Source organism: Asterias amurensis, chromosome 9 (genome assembly GCF_032118995.1).
Source record: "Asterias amurensis chromosome 9, ASM3211899v1".
Taxonomy (NCBI): domain Eukaryota; kingdom Metazoa; phylum Echinodermata; class Asteroidea; order Forcipulatida; family Asteriidae; genus Asterias; species Asterias amurensis.
Window position 1 is genome coordinate 2,565,532 of NC_092656.1, and position 15,274 is coordinate 2,580,805.

At 39.6% G+C, this 15,274-nt stretch overlaps 1 protein-coding gene across 2 annotated transcripts; it reads left to right on the plus strand.

Annotated features, from left to right (window-relative positions):
* The first annotated feature begins 1,040 nt into the window (after window positions 1-1,040).
* On the plus strand, window positions 1,041-15,274 carry LOC139942331 (FAST kinase domain-containing protein 5, mitochondrial-like). Of its 2 annotated transcripts, none has more exons than XM_071939159.1 (7): window positions 1,041-1,161; window positions 8,258-9,906; window positions 10,384-10,484; window positions 11,325-11,490; window positions 12,321-12,720; window positions 12,857-12,971; window positions 13,734-15,274. In XM_071939159.1, exons 2-7 carry the CDS (start codon window positions 8,259-8,261, stop codon window positions 13,839-13,841), a joined length of 2,538 nt encoding a protein of 845 aa, XP_071795260.1. In that variant the 5' UTR covers window positions 1,041-1,161; window position 8,258; the 3' UTR covers window positions 13,842-15,274. The 2 variants fall into 2 exon arrangements, with proteins under 2 accessions (XP_071795260.1, XP_071795259.1); XM_071939158.1 differs by lacking the exon at window positions 1,041-1,161 and adding an exon at window positions 7,134-7,162.

The window sequence follows — 15,274 nt, forward strand, 5'->3', positions numbered from 1 at the left end:
ATATTATACAGAAAGAGAGATTATTGCAGTGATTCTGAGACCCAACTATGTAGCACCTTATAAGGGTTGACAGGGTGCTACGGCGCATACAGCAGCCACAGCCATGAACACCGGGCGAACCCCTTCTCTTTTTGATAAGTGCACTGGGTTCTTTTACATGCGTTGCGCAACACATGGGACCAGCGGCTTCACGTCCCATCCGAAGGACGAAGCAATGGTAAAGTGTCTTGCTTAGGACACAAGTGTCATGGCTGGGGATTCGAACCCACACTCTGCTGATCAGAAACACCAGAGTTTGAATTCGGTGTTCTTAACCGCTCGGCGCGCCACGACACTTACGTGGATACGATTTCGGTGGCCGTAGCGACCGGGGATAGAGCGATAGATAGAGAGAGAGTGGGGGGGGGGGGGGGGGTTGAGTGGCACCCCAATTATTTTGCTTTAGTCCATTTGAAGACTCAGCTGGCTAATGCCGACTGAAAATTTGACTGTAACTAGCTCCTCGAGTTTTCACTCTCCATTCTTGCCTATCTTGTGCTCTTCGGTGTTCCAGGTAGAAGGTGCTGTTAGCGATGATGTCGTTTCCCCACCTCTTCTAGTCCTACCCTGGCTATTTTTCCAAGTTACTGCTTCAAGTAGGATGCATGTAAGGGAGTCTATTGTTTTCCATTCTCACTATTGGCCAAACCAGGGAAAAGTAATCCATGAGGTTAATCAAAGTTTAGAGGGGTACAACTGAGTAACTTGATTTTTTTTTTTCTCAAAAGGGTTGATAAATTTATTTTTGAATGGCATCCTTACTGATAACGTGCCAACCGCATTTGTGTTAAATATATAAAGCAAAGATCAAATTGATATTATGTTATCATTTATGTGGCGTTTGAATGACATATCTCTCTAGTTCTTCAGTTGGGCACAATCTGCTGACTGACACCCAGGCACGTTTTTGATTTGAAACAGTAAATAATGATCAATCATGGACCCAAGTCGATTCAACTGAATCATATCACAACTGCAATCAGCAGACGACCAACAAAGAAATGGCGGGAATTTTTACGCTCACAAAATCTGCACTTTGGTACCAGTGTGCTTGGTTGGAATAATCGTGTTTGCCACAGAGAATGTTTGGTGGTGTAAACTTAAAGGAACATTACAGAATTGGTAAGAAAAAAAATCGTCTTAGATCACAGATTTATATAAAACTTATTTTTACACGGTCTATTGATGATGATTAGTAAAAAACATCCCTTGAAATATTTCTGTCTGAAATGTCACGATGAGAAATAAATGAAACTGATTTACATTTTGGAGTTTATCGCCTATCCAGTGAGCGTTTTATTATTATTTCTTAAATCGATGTAATGCAAAAAATAATGTGTGATCGGTTTTCACTTTTTTTTTCTCGTGACCAAGATGGCCGATCGATCTCAAACTTCTTCAGGTTTGTCAGTTTATGTATGGTGGATTACATGAAGTGCTTACACTGCTGCCATCAACTGTTTTGTTTAGCAAAAACAAATTCGGTAATGTTCCTTTAACTGAGTTTATATATCAGGTTTAATAAGCAAAACGATTTGTCAGCAACATATAAACAATCCTTCTGGGTTTCTCAGCCACCGCACTGGATGTTTTGTGCAGCTGTAAATGGAATGTCACATCATTGTTTCTTTGGGAGAAAGCATGAATTCAACTATATACCTTTGTGGATACTGTCACTGCCATACTTCCAACCGATGTGTCTCTTGACTTTGCAAGTCAACAAAGATCAAAAAGATCGGAGTAATGTAGTCTTTTTTATTTTGGACTTCAATTTTCTTGAAAAACGAAAACACCATTTTGAGAATGATTAAAATTGCATTTTAAAGGAACTGGACACTATTGGTAATTACTCAAAATAATTGTTAGCATAACAACTTACTTGGTAACGAGCAATGGGGAGCTGTTAGTATAAAGCATTGTGAGAAACGTTTTATTTTTTCCTTAAAGGCAGTGGACACTATTGGTAATTACTCAAAATAATTATCATCATAAAACCTTTCTTGGTGACGAGTAATGGGGAGAGGTTGATAGTATAAACAACTTTGAGAAACAGCTCCCTCTGAAGTGACGTAGTTTTTGAGAAAGAAGTAATTTTCCACGAATTTGATTTCGAGACCTCAAGTTTAGAATTTGAGGTCTCGAAATCAAGCATCTGAAAGCACACAACTTCGTGTGACATGGGTGTTTTTTTCTATCATAATTATCTCTCAACTCCGATGACCAATCAAGCTCAAACTTTCACAGGTTTGTTATTTTATGCATATGTTGAGGTGCACCAAGTGAGAAGACTGGTCTTTGACATTTACCAATAGTGTCCACTGGCTTTAAATAACGTAGTCTATAGAAAGGGTTAATTTCTTACTCAGGCTTCGGGCCTGAAGGTTTTAAATATTTGGTTAGGCATCTGGAAGCAAACCCATTTGTGCAACAAGGGTGTTTTTTCATTCATTGTTTTCTTGCAACTGCGATGACCAATAATGAGTCAAATTTTTTACAGATTCGTCATTTTATGCTTAGTGTTGGGACACACCGATCGAGAATACTGGTCGTTGACGATTACCAAAGGTATCCAAGATTAAAGTGACGAAAATATTGATGAACATTTTAAATCTTTATATAAACTTTGACATTTGTGGACAGCAGTAAAATCTGTCTTAACCCTTGTTCTTAAAACAAATTTACATTTTTTATAGTTAGATCAAAGGTTCAATTGCATTATTTTCAAACACAAAACAGAAAAAAGTGTTTGAAGTCTTGTGTCAACCTGAAACTTCATTAAAGTTTTCTTTACTTTTTATATAAAAAAAGCTCATGATCAGACTAACAAGAAGGTAGACGCTAAGGGTAACCAGAAAATATGAATAAGTCTTAACACGTTTTGGCTTCCTAATCACAGCACAAACATTCTGGAAGGTGGGTTAAAAAAAGAACCCAGCTACTACAGTTGTCTAAACAATTTACAATCACCAAGGACACTCTGTATGGCAAATATTTCCAGCATTATGGCTGTTGTATTATTATGGTTAGTGTGTCAACACGCACTTGGTAGCTCGACTTTTGCGGTGGTTGGCAAATTTGAACCACGATAAAAACTTGCCGGTCGCTATGCTACTCTTGATTGCAATAATTGAACAGCCCAAATAGTAAGTTGGTGGTCTTCACAATGACTTTATGTATCAAAATCTCTTACTGGACTCTGATCTCACTGGTAGATGATGGCTAATTGTTAAGCGGTTGTGTTATGATGAGGGGTCTTTGGTGTGAAAAGTTAAAGTGAATGTAAAGGTTTGCAGTCAATTGGTTATTATTGTGACCTTCGTCCGGCCATTGCGCTCACTTACCCTGGGCCCAGTTTCATAGCGCTGCTTTAGCAAAATGTTCGTGCTTAATGTAGCAGACAAATTTGCTAAGGTGAAAGCGTATTTCACAGGTTACAGAAAATTAGGCGGCCATATTGCGCGTTCACCATGGAATTGCATTGTGACGTCATTTATTTTCGTTCAGTATAAGCACCGGAAGGTAAGCACGCCTTTTTATGTGCTTACGGTAAGCAGCTACCAATGCTCAAAGGGTTTATAAATGAAAATAAATTGAAAATCGGGTATGTATTTCTGTCCCATCCATAGAAACAGTGCCCTGCCGTATAAACACCATGTTTTCATTCTTGGTCACTTATTTTACCCCTAGCACAGCTCATGATTTGAGCCATAAATTTGCCAGCATGGATCTATCGTCGATGTTGCAGGTAATATAGGCCTACCATGAATCACAGGTAACGTTTAGTAATCACTCTTAAAATTACTGGCAATGCAAACTTATGTTGTAAATTTTGCTTCGTTTTGGTACTTGTTGAGTAAAAACACCCAAGTTTTTGAACTGATAGGGCCTACTGGAAAAACCTGATATAGAACAAGGAAATGCATTGGTCCGTGTATACCACAGTACACCCAAAATGTTAACATAAAATGACTTAACAAGAACAGCCTGGAACTTTTATATGCAATAACTATATTTATGTGTACATAAGTCGTGAAGCAAATTACTTGGGAATATTTGTATTGCTCAATGTCTGCCTCAGATGTTACTGTACCAAATTTACATCTTCCCAAAACTAACCCTAAAACCTGAACCCATGGGTAATCTATGAGTTGTTTGCAAGAGATTAATTGCTCAATTAAGTGTGATCAATTAAGAATGACGAGTAATGAGTCAATGAGAATGAACGGGGGGAGTGAGTTTCTAGGAATTGGGGGGTTAGGCGTGACGGGTGATGAAGCAGGGTTTGTAAGGCTCGTCACTCTAAAATGCGTCTTTTTCAAATCGCTTTTCATAAAACGCTCAAAAGGAAAAAGGTATTTACGATGATGACTGTATGATCATAAACTAGATTGATTGTGACGCATTAGTGATGTATTTTGGTTTGTGACGGATGATTTTTCTCAGCATGGTCTTCTTGGGGGAAATTTATTGAATACTGAACTTTTCCTGTGCCGCCCCAACCGCCACAAGAAACCGCAACGCAGTAAAGGGGTTAATCTCATCTGCTCAATATGCTAAAATAAAACATACTCATTGTGTGACCAATTCAAAGGCAAAACTGGCTCACATACATATAAAAATGTTTCAGACTGTTCAAAGTAATACTTCTTTATGCAATAACAGAGACGAGACATTAATTTTTGGCTGAAAGTTACTACAAATTCGGGCGGTACAGCGGCAGGATACACAAATTCCAGTTTTTGCATTCCTGTGGAGACATCTTTTGTTCTTTTCTTTGTCCTTGTATTAAGAACCCTCCCATAGACTTTGAACACACAATTCCTTTTGAAGTAGTCTTTAGTTTCCCTTTTCTGTTTTTTTTTCCTCGGTCTCCATAAGATAGTGAATATGAAATCATAGTTTGGTCCCCTGTGTGTGTGAAATGGTGGAGGGGCGGGCGGGGTGGAGTGGGGGGGGGGGGGGGGCTAGGTGGGAGTACGGCAGCCGTTTCCGAAAGCAGCAGGATTAAGGAGCTCAGCCTACAAGGTGACATAATTGAGAAAAGACCAGACTGTACTGCCTTTGGGGTAGGGTAGAGGTTAACCCAAGTTCGCTGCGAACAAAATAATTATCCCCGTTGCCTAAGAATCTCTCAAGCCACACCCTAGGCCTGTCACATTGACTCTCTTTGACGGGGTAGGACTTCACTCTGACCGGTCAAATCTCCCCAAGCCCGATGCGAGCTCAACCCCCTCAGGGTTCGGAACAAGTCAACACGGCTTGGAGCAGAGAACAGAGGGTCATCAGGGAGAGAAGGTGACATTAGTTCCCCTTCACGGAGTTGGTTCAGAGGTGCTTCCACGCATCGACGACCCGACTGAAAAGCCTCCCTAAAAATCTTTACCGTCCGAGAAGGTATTGTGGTGACGGGACTAACAAATACCTCACGAAAGCCTGCTTTACACGGAAGGAGCTAGGCCTAAGCACTGGGGGCGGATTTCCGGCGGTTTTTTTCTCTCCACCTATTCAAGGAGTATTGATTAAAATTATTATCAATGGTTGTATCAGTTTCCGGAGCTTTGGTTCAGAGGGAGTTCACGAACAAATCAGAAGTATAGTCTGCTTTCCGATGGCCGAGTTTGTTCGTACAGTGCTTCTGCGCATCCACAAGGAATCTGAAACTTGCAAGGTCTAATTTTAAGAGCTGTGTAACACAACAAGTAGCTTAGCACAAATTAATGTGCTCACCGGAAAAGAAAAAAAATGTAGGCCTATGGGGTGGGGGATGTGGGGCATGGTAGTACCACTCTCTATTGTGTCTTCTTGTGTGCTTGGCTCAGGAATTCTTCAGAGGATTCCGGGGGTGAGGGTGACCTACTTGTGAACAGGAGGAAACATGGGGGTGGGGTGGCACCCCCTGTTCCAGAGCCGTACATTAAGAGAGTTGTGACAACTTTTATAAGCGATTTATAAGCCACTTTATGAGACCCCAAAGCACATAGGCAAAACAAATAGGGGTGTCAGACAAGACTGCACATTGAGTTGTGACGACAAAAATGATATCCCGCAGCCACGTAATTAATAAGGCAAACTCTATCAATACACAGTTCTGTTTCTGCCCACACCGCCATCGGGCATGTTTATTAATTTTGTCGTGCACTGTCACCCATATTCATCATCATCTTCCTAGGCTATAGTTTACTGCAGTTTGCCTAAATAGCATGTGTTATAAGTAATCTCTGCTTGCTGCTGTAACAAAAATTCCCAGAGCTTCCAGACTAACCATAAACAAATGGTTACCCGTCAAACCATGGTCGGTGTCAAACTACTTCTTAGGCTTTACTGCTTTGTCTGTGATTGTATTCGATTGGTGTCTTTAAAGAGAGAGAATTTTCTTTATAATTTTGGGGTTCAATAAGGACAAATTGGCTGAAGCGGGATTTGAACCAGCGACCTCCGGATTAACGTTCCGTTGTGGCAGACTATCCTGGTCCCCGATGATTCCGTTTGCCCCACACCACACCCCCGCCATACGGCAGTCTGTGTACAAACTTCGCTCGTCCCCAGTGGCCAGTCTGAATAAAAAGCAAGGCGCTGGGGACGAGAAACCTCTTTTGAATCATCTCCGGGGGACAGATTTCCCTATAGGTGGCGCCCTACCAACTTTTAATTAATAATGTTTGTGTAGCTTTGCGTGGTGTGGCTCATAACAAAAACATAATAGTTTGTAAAATTGCGGATACAACAATAATATGTAAACCACTCTTTGGAGAAATTGGCTCTGTGATGAGAGAGCTAGCTTTTCTCGACGTTTCGAACAGAATCTCACTCTACATGCTCGTCTTCAGGAGAAAAATTTAGAAGGCAGAATATTAAGGCATAAAGATAAACAGAAAGATGCGACAGGACGGGTGTCTGTAACCAGATATCAAGTTGGTATTCTTGTGTGGCAGATTTGTATTTCGCACATCTCCATGAGAGTGTAGCACTTGATTAGCTAGCCCCATAAATCGGTCCAATAACGCCACGGAGTGGATTGAGCCCACGCGTCTTTTTTCGTCTTCTGTTTACATTTGTAGCGCCCTCAAGAGTTAAACTTAAACTAGTTTTGTCACATTCACTAAGTTGTCGATGGGAATTGCACGTGAGTAAATCTTTGTTTTTCTAAGAATAATAAGAGGATTGGACTGGTTAATTATCACAAAATTAAACGAACACAACCATAAGTATAGCTCCATAAATAGTGACAATACTCTGGTCCCCCACCCCCGTTGTCACGTCCGAAATGGCAGCCGTCCGTGCGCGCGCCGTAACTCACAACTGGCTGGGCATGCATGCACTTGCAGACTGGGGCACTGTACCTGTGTACTCTCCTCGATCCTTTCAATTTCAACCATGCTTCAACAAAGTGTTTACATCTTCTGTCGTACAGTTTGCGGGTGAAGGTTACAATGGAACAGGGAAACCTGAGTATGCAATGAGCAAGTCAAGTTTGACTGGCAAACATTGAAGTTGAACCAATGAGAAATACTTCTCATTGTTAATAATTAAAAAGTTGGTTTCTCCTTTAGAATTAGGGTTGATTTAGTTAGTTAGGCCCAGTTTTTGGAAAAGTTTCCGTATGGCGCCACCACTTTTTCATTCGAAATAAAATACTATAGTATCTTATTTACCTGATTGATATAAATTATCCCTGTTTGTAAAAATGAGTGAAAAAGTGGTGGCGCCATACGGAAAGTTATCCCAGTTTTTCATTATCCCAGGGTTGATTAATGTTTGGTGCCTTTGAAAGCTTTGTCTTTGGAGTTTGTACAGTTGTAGGGACACACAATAAAAATAATAATAATAATAACAACAGACCGCTTTTATATAGCGCTTTTCATGCCCGAGGGGTGTCTCAAAGCGCTTCCGACATTATTACCCCTGGTCACTGGGCCTTAAATCATTCCTTAAACCATCTCAGCTCTCTGGGGAGTTTACAGCCTGTGCGCAATATATATATTTTGTTAATATGTGCTACTCTGCTAAACCAATCACAAGAACCATCTCTGCCCTCACAGGTCCCATTTACCCCTGGGTGGAGAGAAGCAATTAAAGTTAAGTGTCTTGCTCAGGGACACAAGTGTCACGACCGGGATTCAAACACAAATACATAAGTGGGCTGGGCATCGTGCAAGGTGTCAATTCAGTGAGTAAATGAGGTTAAAATAATAAACTAATTTGTATGTTTGGATTTCAGGATGAGCTGGAGACATTCACACTGTGTTGCAGTTCGCATGCTGTTTGACCTTTCACCTCGGGTCAAGATCAGGTCATCCCAGAGGAGGCTGTTTCAGTGTTGGAGACATTGTTATGTTGGGCACGATTCTGCTCAATCTTCGTCTTCATTCAAGTATCGCTCAACGAATAATGAAAAACAGGTCTTTGCGGACAAGACAAACTCCTCTAAAGTGGCAACTGGTTTATTCCATTTACGTGTAAATGTGTCAAAGTTCCTCATAAATGAAACTAATGAACCACTCACCAATGGTGGCGCTTTGCAAGGTAATGGTGAAGAGACAATTAAAAAGCACCCTTATATTCAACATGGAAAGCACCTGGATCCAGTGGTTTTCAACCAGCTGTCTCAGGACTGCACATCACTGAGACACAAAGACAGTGAAGAACGAGAGACTTTCCATCCCAAGTTTACACCAAGAATCTTCTACAGGGAGTCTGTGGAGTATGCGGATTCGGCGGTAGTATTCCCTCAGGTTAGAAACAAAAGTTATGGCGTTAGCCAAGAGGATTGCCAGTATGAAAGAGAAACAGAAAATCTGTTGAACGACATTCTTATTTCGGACGAAATCGAAGATGGCGTCATGGTACAGCTTTTAGATTCCCTCAACAGGTGCAGTGATGAGTTCATGCTGGGGTTGGCCGAAGATGAGAGATTCCTCAGGTTGGTTGAACATCTTGGCCACCATTGCGCAGACCTAGAGAGTAAGACCTTAGTCAAAGCATTAGTGGTATTTGCTAGGGCTCAGATCCGAACTAGTAACCCAGTTCTAAGGATACTCGAGACGAAATGCGAGGAGCAATGGGTTCGGTGGGATGTTAAGACATCTTTACTAGTCTGCGATGCGTGGCGATTGATCGGCCTTCCAGTCAGGCATCTAAACAGCAAGATTTTTAACCAGATGGAGAAACAGTTACGCCTACTAACAAAACAACAAATTGTTCAGGTGATGTATCTTGTTGGGGAGAACAGGCATGCCAAGACCAGTTTGCTCAACGGTCTTCAGGATCTTGTCTTGGAGAACATCGCCAGCTTGTCCAACCTGGAACTAGGAGTCATCTGCCAAGGCTTCTTCAAGTCCAAGACAAACTTAAAACCAGGGTTGGTTGGTGCACTAGTCCGGAGAATACAGTCCAAACCTCTTGATGACATCAACAGCTACTACCTGGTTGGGATCCTGAAGGTATTCCGTCAGGCCTACTTTGGTCACAGCAACCTCTTTGATCAAATTGGCGACCAGGTCAGCGGGAGACTTCGGACCTTTCCCGTTTCATCCATCATGCATATCCTGTTAACCTACGCAACTCTACACCTCCATCATGCGGCCCTCCTAGAGGCTGGAGCACGAGAGCTCATCCTTAGGTCCAACGAGTGCAGATGCAAAGATCTCTCCAAAGTCTTGTGGTCCTTTGGGACGCTGAACTATCTACCTCAGGATTCAGAGAGGTTCTTCAGGACATTGACAAGTAGGATGGTAGACCTCCTAAAAGAGTACAACCATTTCCCGATATTTTTGGTTTCAGGGCTCCTCTCTTTGGCTTACCTCGATATATATCCAGCAGAACTTCTTGATGTTGTCTTCAGTCCAAGCTTTCTTCTCAGAATCGAGGGTGAGACAAATTACATTTTAGTCTGACAATATTTTTTAATCCTCCCTAAATGGAGAGTATACCTTTTGGTATTTATTTTCAAAAGGTAATAACCATACAATCGTACTTGGTAAGAAGCACTGCAGCTGTTGTATTTAGAGAACATTTTTTTGAAGTAATTCCCTTCAAAGCAACAATTCTTAGATTGAAATGTTTTTTGAATCCCTCTCCGTAAAAAAACCCACATTCCTTTGAAGGTAATTGTTTCTCAAAATGTTATAAATTATCAACAGCTGCAGCGCTTCTTACCAAGTGAGTATTAAGGGTAATACTTGTTGGGAATGATTACCAAAGATGTACCCTCCCTTTTAATAAGCATTACCTTTTCCATTTATGTTTTTTTGTTAAGTGTTGAGGGTGTACATACATAAAGACAAATAGATGTTGAATCTTGTTGAAACTTTGATGGATTGAAAATAATTTTTTTTGTTTTTGTAGAGTTCACCAAACGATCCAGTATTGATCCTCGTCGGGACCTATTTGCACTTCACGCATCAACAAAGATTGATTGCCCTGAGTATGGACACCATCTGAACAAGGTACCATGGACGCTTTCCACTTGACCTAAACAGAAGTCATAATTGACTCATTTGCAGCAGCTCCTTTAGTGTTTTTAACCATTCGATTGTTTTAATCCTATATAAACGTAGATGGATAAAGTAGGCCTAACCTGTGAATATTTCATTTCAAAAAAGGGTCGCATTTTTGAGATATTGCCGAAAATCCGAAGCGAATTTGCCAATGCAGGAATACACAATCTGAGAAGCGTTACTTTCAGATTCAATTTTTGGGGTAGCAAACTGATTTTTATTTTGTTCATAACCGCATTACTTTGAAGTGAAATGTTTCTCAAAATGCTTTATACTATCGTAAGTTGCTGTAGGATTCTAACATAAACTTGTTATTGCTATTAAAGGCACTGAACACGTTTGGTTTATGTCAAAGACCAGTGTTCTCACTTAGTGTATCCCATCATAACCATAAAATAACAAGCCTGTGAAAGTTTGGGCTCAATTGGTCATCGAAGTTGCGAGGAAATGATGAAAGAAAAACACCCTTGTTGGACGAATTTTTGTGCTTTCAGATAGCAATAAAAGACTTCTAGCTAGAAGTCTTTTAATATTTTCGTGAGAAATTACCTCTTTCTCAAAAACTACGTTACTTCAGAGGGAGTCATTTCCCACAATGTTTTATACTATCAACAGCTCTCCAATGCTCGTTACCAAGTCAGTTTTTAAGTTAATATTTGTTTTGAGTAATTACCAAACCTGTACCTTCACTTTAAGTGATAACCAAACGTTTACCTTTCCTCTAGCCACACTGTGAGGGTGGTCTTGTGCTTGATATTTAAACTTACTTTTTTTTCTTTCTTCCTCTAGGAGTTCATGTTGAATAGGCCCTTACCACCAGGAATGTTTGGCAGTCTTCATGCAGAGCTGACCAGTCACCCGCTACTTAGAGCCGTCTACTCTACCCTTGCATCACTACTTGGTGGAGAACAGTACCTCAGAATGAGCTTTATTATGCCACATATGAAAACAGCTGGTACGTAGTGGTTAAAGGAACACGTTGCCTTGGATCGGACGAGTTGGTCAAAACAAACGCGTTTGTAACCGTATTTTATAAAATGCATATGGTTGGAAAGATGTTTTAAAAGTAGAATACAATGATCCACACAAGTTTGCCTCGAAATTGCGTGGTTTTCCTTCTACTGTGCGAACTAACATGGTCGGCCATTTATGGGAGTCAAAATTTTGACCCCCATAAATGGCCGACGTGTTAGTCGACAAGGTAAAAGGAAAACCACGCAATTTCGAGGCATGTTTGTGTGGATCATTGTATTCTACTTTTACAACATCTTTCTACCCATATGCATTTTTTTTAAAACGGTTACAAACGCTTTTCAAAGACCAACTCGACCGATCCAAGGCAACGTGTTCCTTTAATATTTTCTTTACTTCACTTTATTCACTGATTCCATTCAAAATACACGCAGGTAATATTACTGAGAGATTATTTTGAAGAGGCAGCGTTTGGATTCAAGTCCTGGTCGTTACACTTGTGTCCTTAATACCCCCATCACACCGAACTCGTCCTCACTGTGATCAGAAAAATGTAGTAGAGTGGGCTTAAACTTTGTGCAAACGGAGCGGACGTAGAAGCAATTTTTTATGGTCTGTTTACGAACATGTGATTTCAAATCTTTGACACATCTATTGGTTATGAGTTTAAAGTCCCGTTCGAGAAACTACAAGTTACTTATTGCTTTTTTTTCTTGTAAGGATAAGGCACTGTTTTTCTTAGAAAAAAGGACCTCTGAAAGACAATTTAAAACAATTTAGTTTTGTTTTATTTGGTTTACATTTTGTTTGCAGATATTGAAGTGCATTTAGATTCCAGTGATCGCCCCGTCCCCTTTGGAGCCTCAGAGCTGCAACCTGCAACTGATTCAATATCATCATCAAAGTTGCTGATGGACAAAATGGATCCAAACAGAGAGCAAAATGTTCCTCTGGACTTTTCTCTTATCGCCAATTTATCTGGTGAGACATCATTGGATAAGTGTAGGAATATACCCACTGGCATAAGAACAGCATCTGTTAAACCAGCTGGAAAAGAAACAGCTTCTCTTGACAATGTTTCCTCTGCAGAAGACACGAGTGTGAGTGGTAGCAACCTCAAAGAAAGTTTTACACCGAAGACTAAAGCTACAAGCAGTGCTGATTGGTCAAGATTCGAAATACCAGAGCCAATCACGGATGAATCTGCAACCAGGTAAATATATAGGTTTTGAAGAATTGTTTGGGGAGGTTTCAATGTCTATTTGACTGAGAATGAGGGAAACAAGTGAGCACAATAAATGTTTCAAGTATTGTTTACGTTGTTTACTTTTGTTTTGTTGTTTACCCAGGTTAGCTGTTTTAGTCTGGTCCCGCAATCACTTCCACTTCAATGGTACGACATTGCTGGGATTACACTCCATGAAGAGGCGTCACCTCATGAAGCTTGGATACCAGGTTGTAGATGTAAGTTGTTTAAACATAATGGTTGTTTTCTAGAAAGTCCATCTTACGTGACCTTTTGATTGCATTGTTTCATTGGGATTGAAGGGCAACCGGCCAAAATCCTGGGGTAATGAAAGTTCTTCTCTAACAACATCTAATTTGGCCATTCCTTGGTCTTTCTTTCAAGGATGGTTTGACACAGAGACTGTAGAAAAACATCCCCATCACCATACGAACCTCAATTTTGCTGCCTATTTAAAGGGTCTATGTACTTTTTGTAGGACAAAAACACAATGTCCACAGATTTACACAAAACTTACACAGTTTGAAGATAATGATAGTAGAAAGCTTCCCTGAAAATATTACTTCCTAAGGTGCTGTTTTTTTTGAGAAATTAGTAAAACAATGTCATGAAAATAATTTTCATCTCACTGATCATGAGACGAAAATTATTTTAGCATGTAAAAACACATTTTCATGGCATTGTTTTACTCATTTCTCAAAAACTCCAGCACCTTAGGAAGTAATATTTTAAGGTACGCTTTCTACTATCATTATCCTCAAACGGTGTAAGTTTAGTGGAAATCTGTGGATATTGTGTTTTGTGTTACAAAAAGTACCAAAGTCCTTTAAAGAAAGCACTTCAAAAATATCTGTTTTCTCAGTTGCTTTCTTTTAAATTGGTTCATTTGTTGTCCAAATCAATGGTGCTATGTAACAGCCCAGTGTATGTATGTCTGTTTTTGTTAACCTAAACGATATCATTGTGTTGTCTATTTTTAGATCCCTTTCTTCGAGTGGGACCGATTGACAGGAAATCAACAGCGTGAACGCTACATCCGAAAGAAAATATTCACGAAAAACATGAGTAATGTATTCAGACAAAAGTAAATTTTTTTTATTATAGGATTTGTTTTGTATTATCCTACAACTGAAATGAAATCCACAACTCAAGTACTATTTCCCTTTAAAAGGAACCAAGTATTGTGTAATATTAATAGCATTAAATGCTAAACTGAAGTTAACCACTTACTGCTCGGAATTATGATATTATTTTTTAGAATATCCGGAGTAATTTGTTGTTGAGAGAATTATATTTGTCACAATGAAATCATGACTTAACCAGGTAAAGACATCCCACATGACACATTCTTATAAAATTGTCTGCAATTTATTTCTTTTTCTTAGAGAAAATGTGACATTTTATTCACCATGAATCTGCAGAGTCTGATAATTGGCCAAACCGTGCCTTTAAGCGGCTGTATTAAAAACTTTACAGCAACATTAGAAACTAATAATACTTCACAAATACTTTTTAATTTGTTTGTTTAAAACTAAACTACCAAAATGTCATTCATTCAAAAGAGTTACTGCCTAATTCATATCAAAATAGTGTTTTACAAAACTACAACTTTTTTTAGAGTACATTCTCCTACAATGGAAGAGTTTAACAACAGTTTTGGCTTGAGATGTGCAGTTGTATGTATTTGGCAAGATTACATGTTAATTGCAAAGTATACATTAGTGTACAAATGAAAGTTGTAGAAATGTTCTTTTGAACAGTTTGTTTTTGTTAAAAATAAAGTTACCTATAACTCACCATCCTTGTTCAAAACAAGTAGCTAAACAACAGGTGATCATTCATTTTGTGTATTTTTTTCGCTGAAACATTTTAGTTGAAATTTCTGTCTGATATAATTACATGATCACACAACGACATCTTTCGCCAGTGTAAGTAACTGTGGGGAAAAAAGGAGAAGAAAAAAATATTCATTCTTTCATTTAAATTGTTTAGTTTTGGATGGGTTAAGTTTACTTTATGTAGCAATAGTAAAGCTATTTTGTGTTGACTGCAATGAAATTATGTGTTTTTTGTTGGATGCCATGTTTTTCTTCACTTGTCATTCCTTGCAAATAGTTGTCCTCAGAACTTGAGGATGTGGCTATTATTGGACTTGTCCCTTTCACCGATGTGTGTAAAGCACTGTATTCTTATCAGAGTCCTGTGGAAAAAACCCCACACAGGCATGTTTACTCGGGTGGGATTCGAACCCACAACCTATAAAGGATTTGAACTGCCTCTAGATACCGGGCAATCTTGGTGGTCTAGTTGGTAAGACATCTACTCTAGAATGGCAAATGTCATGGGTTTGAATCCTACCCGGGTACTATGCCTTTGGGTTATGGTTTAGTCTTTTGACACTTGCTTCTTTTCCAAACATTAGTTCCGGAATGGTAGCTATAGCATACTTCAGTGTTGTTGTCTAGTGATGGATTCCACTGAGCATGAATAACATACTTCAATTCCTGTTGGTTAAGATTAA

Excerpts from the sequence above, each read along its gene's own strand:
- LOC139942331 (XM_071939159.1), top strand. The coding sequence starts at position 8,259 with ATGAGCTGGAGACATTCACACTGTGTTGCAGTTCGCATGCTGTTTGAC. Across the intron at positions 11,491-12,320 it reads GCCACATATGAAAACAGCTG|ATATTGAAGTGCATTTAGAT; the intron begins GTACGTAGTGGT and ends TTTTGTTTGCAG. Across the intron at positions 12,721-12,856 it reads ACGGATGAATCTGCAACCAG|GTTAGCTGTTTTAGTCTGGT; the intron begins GTAAATATATAG and ends TTGTTTACCCAG.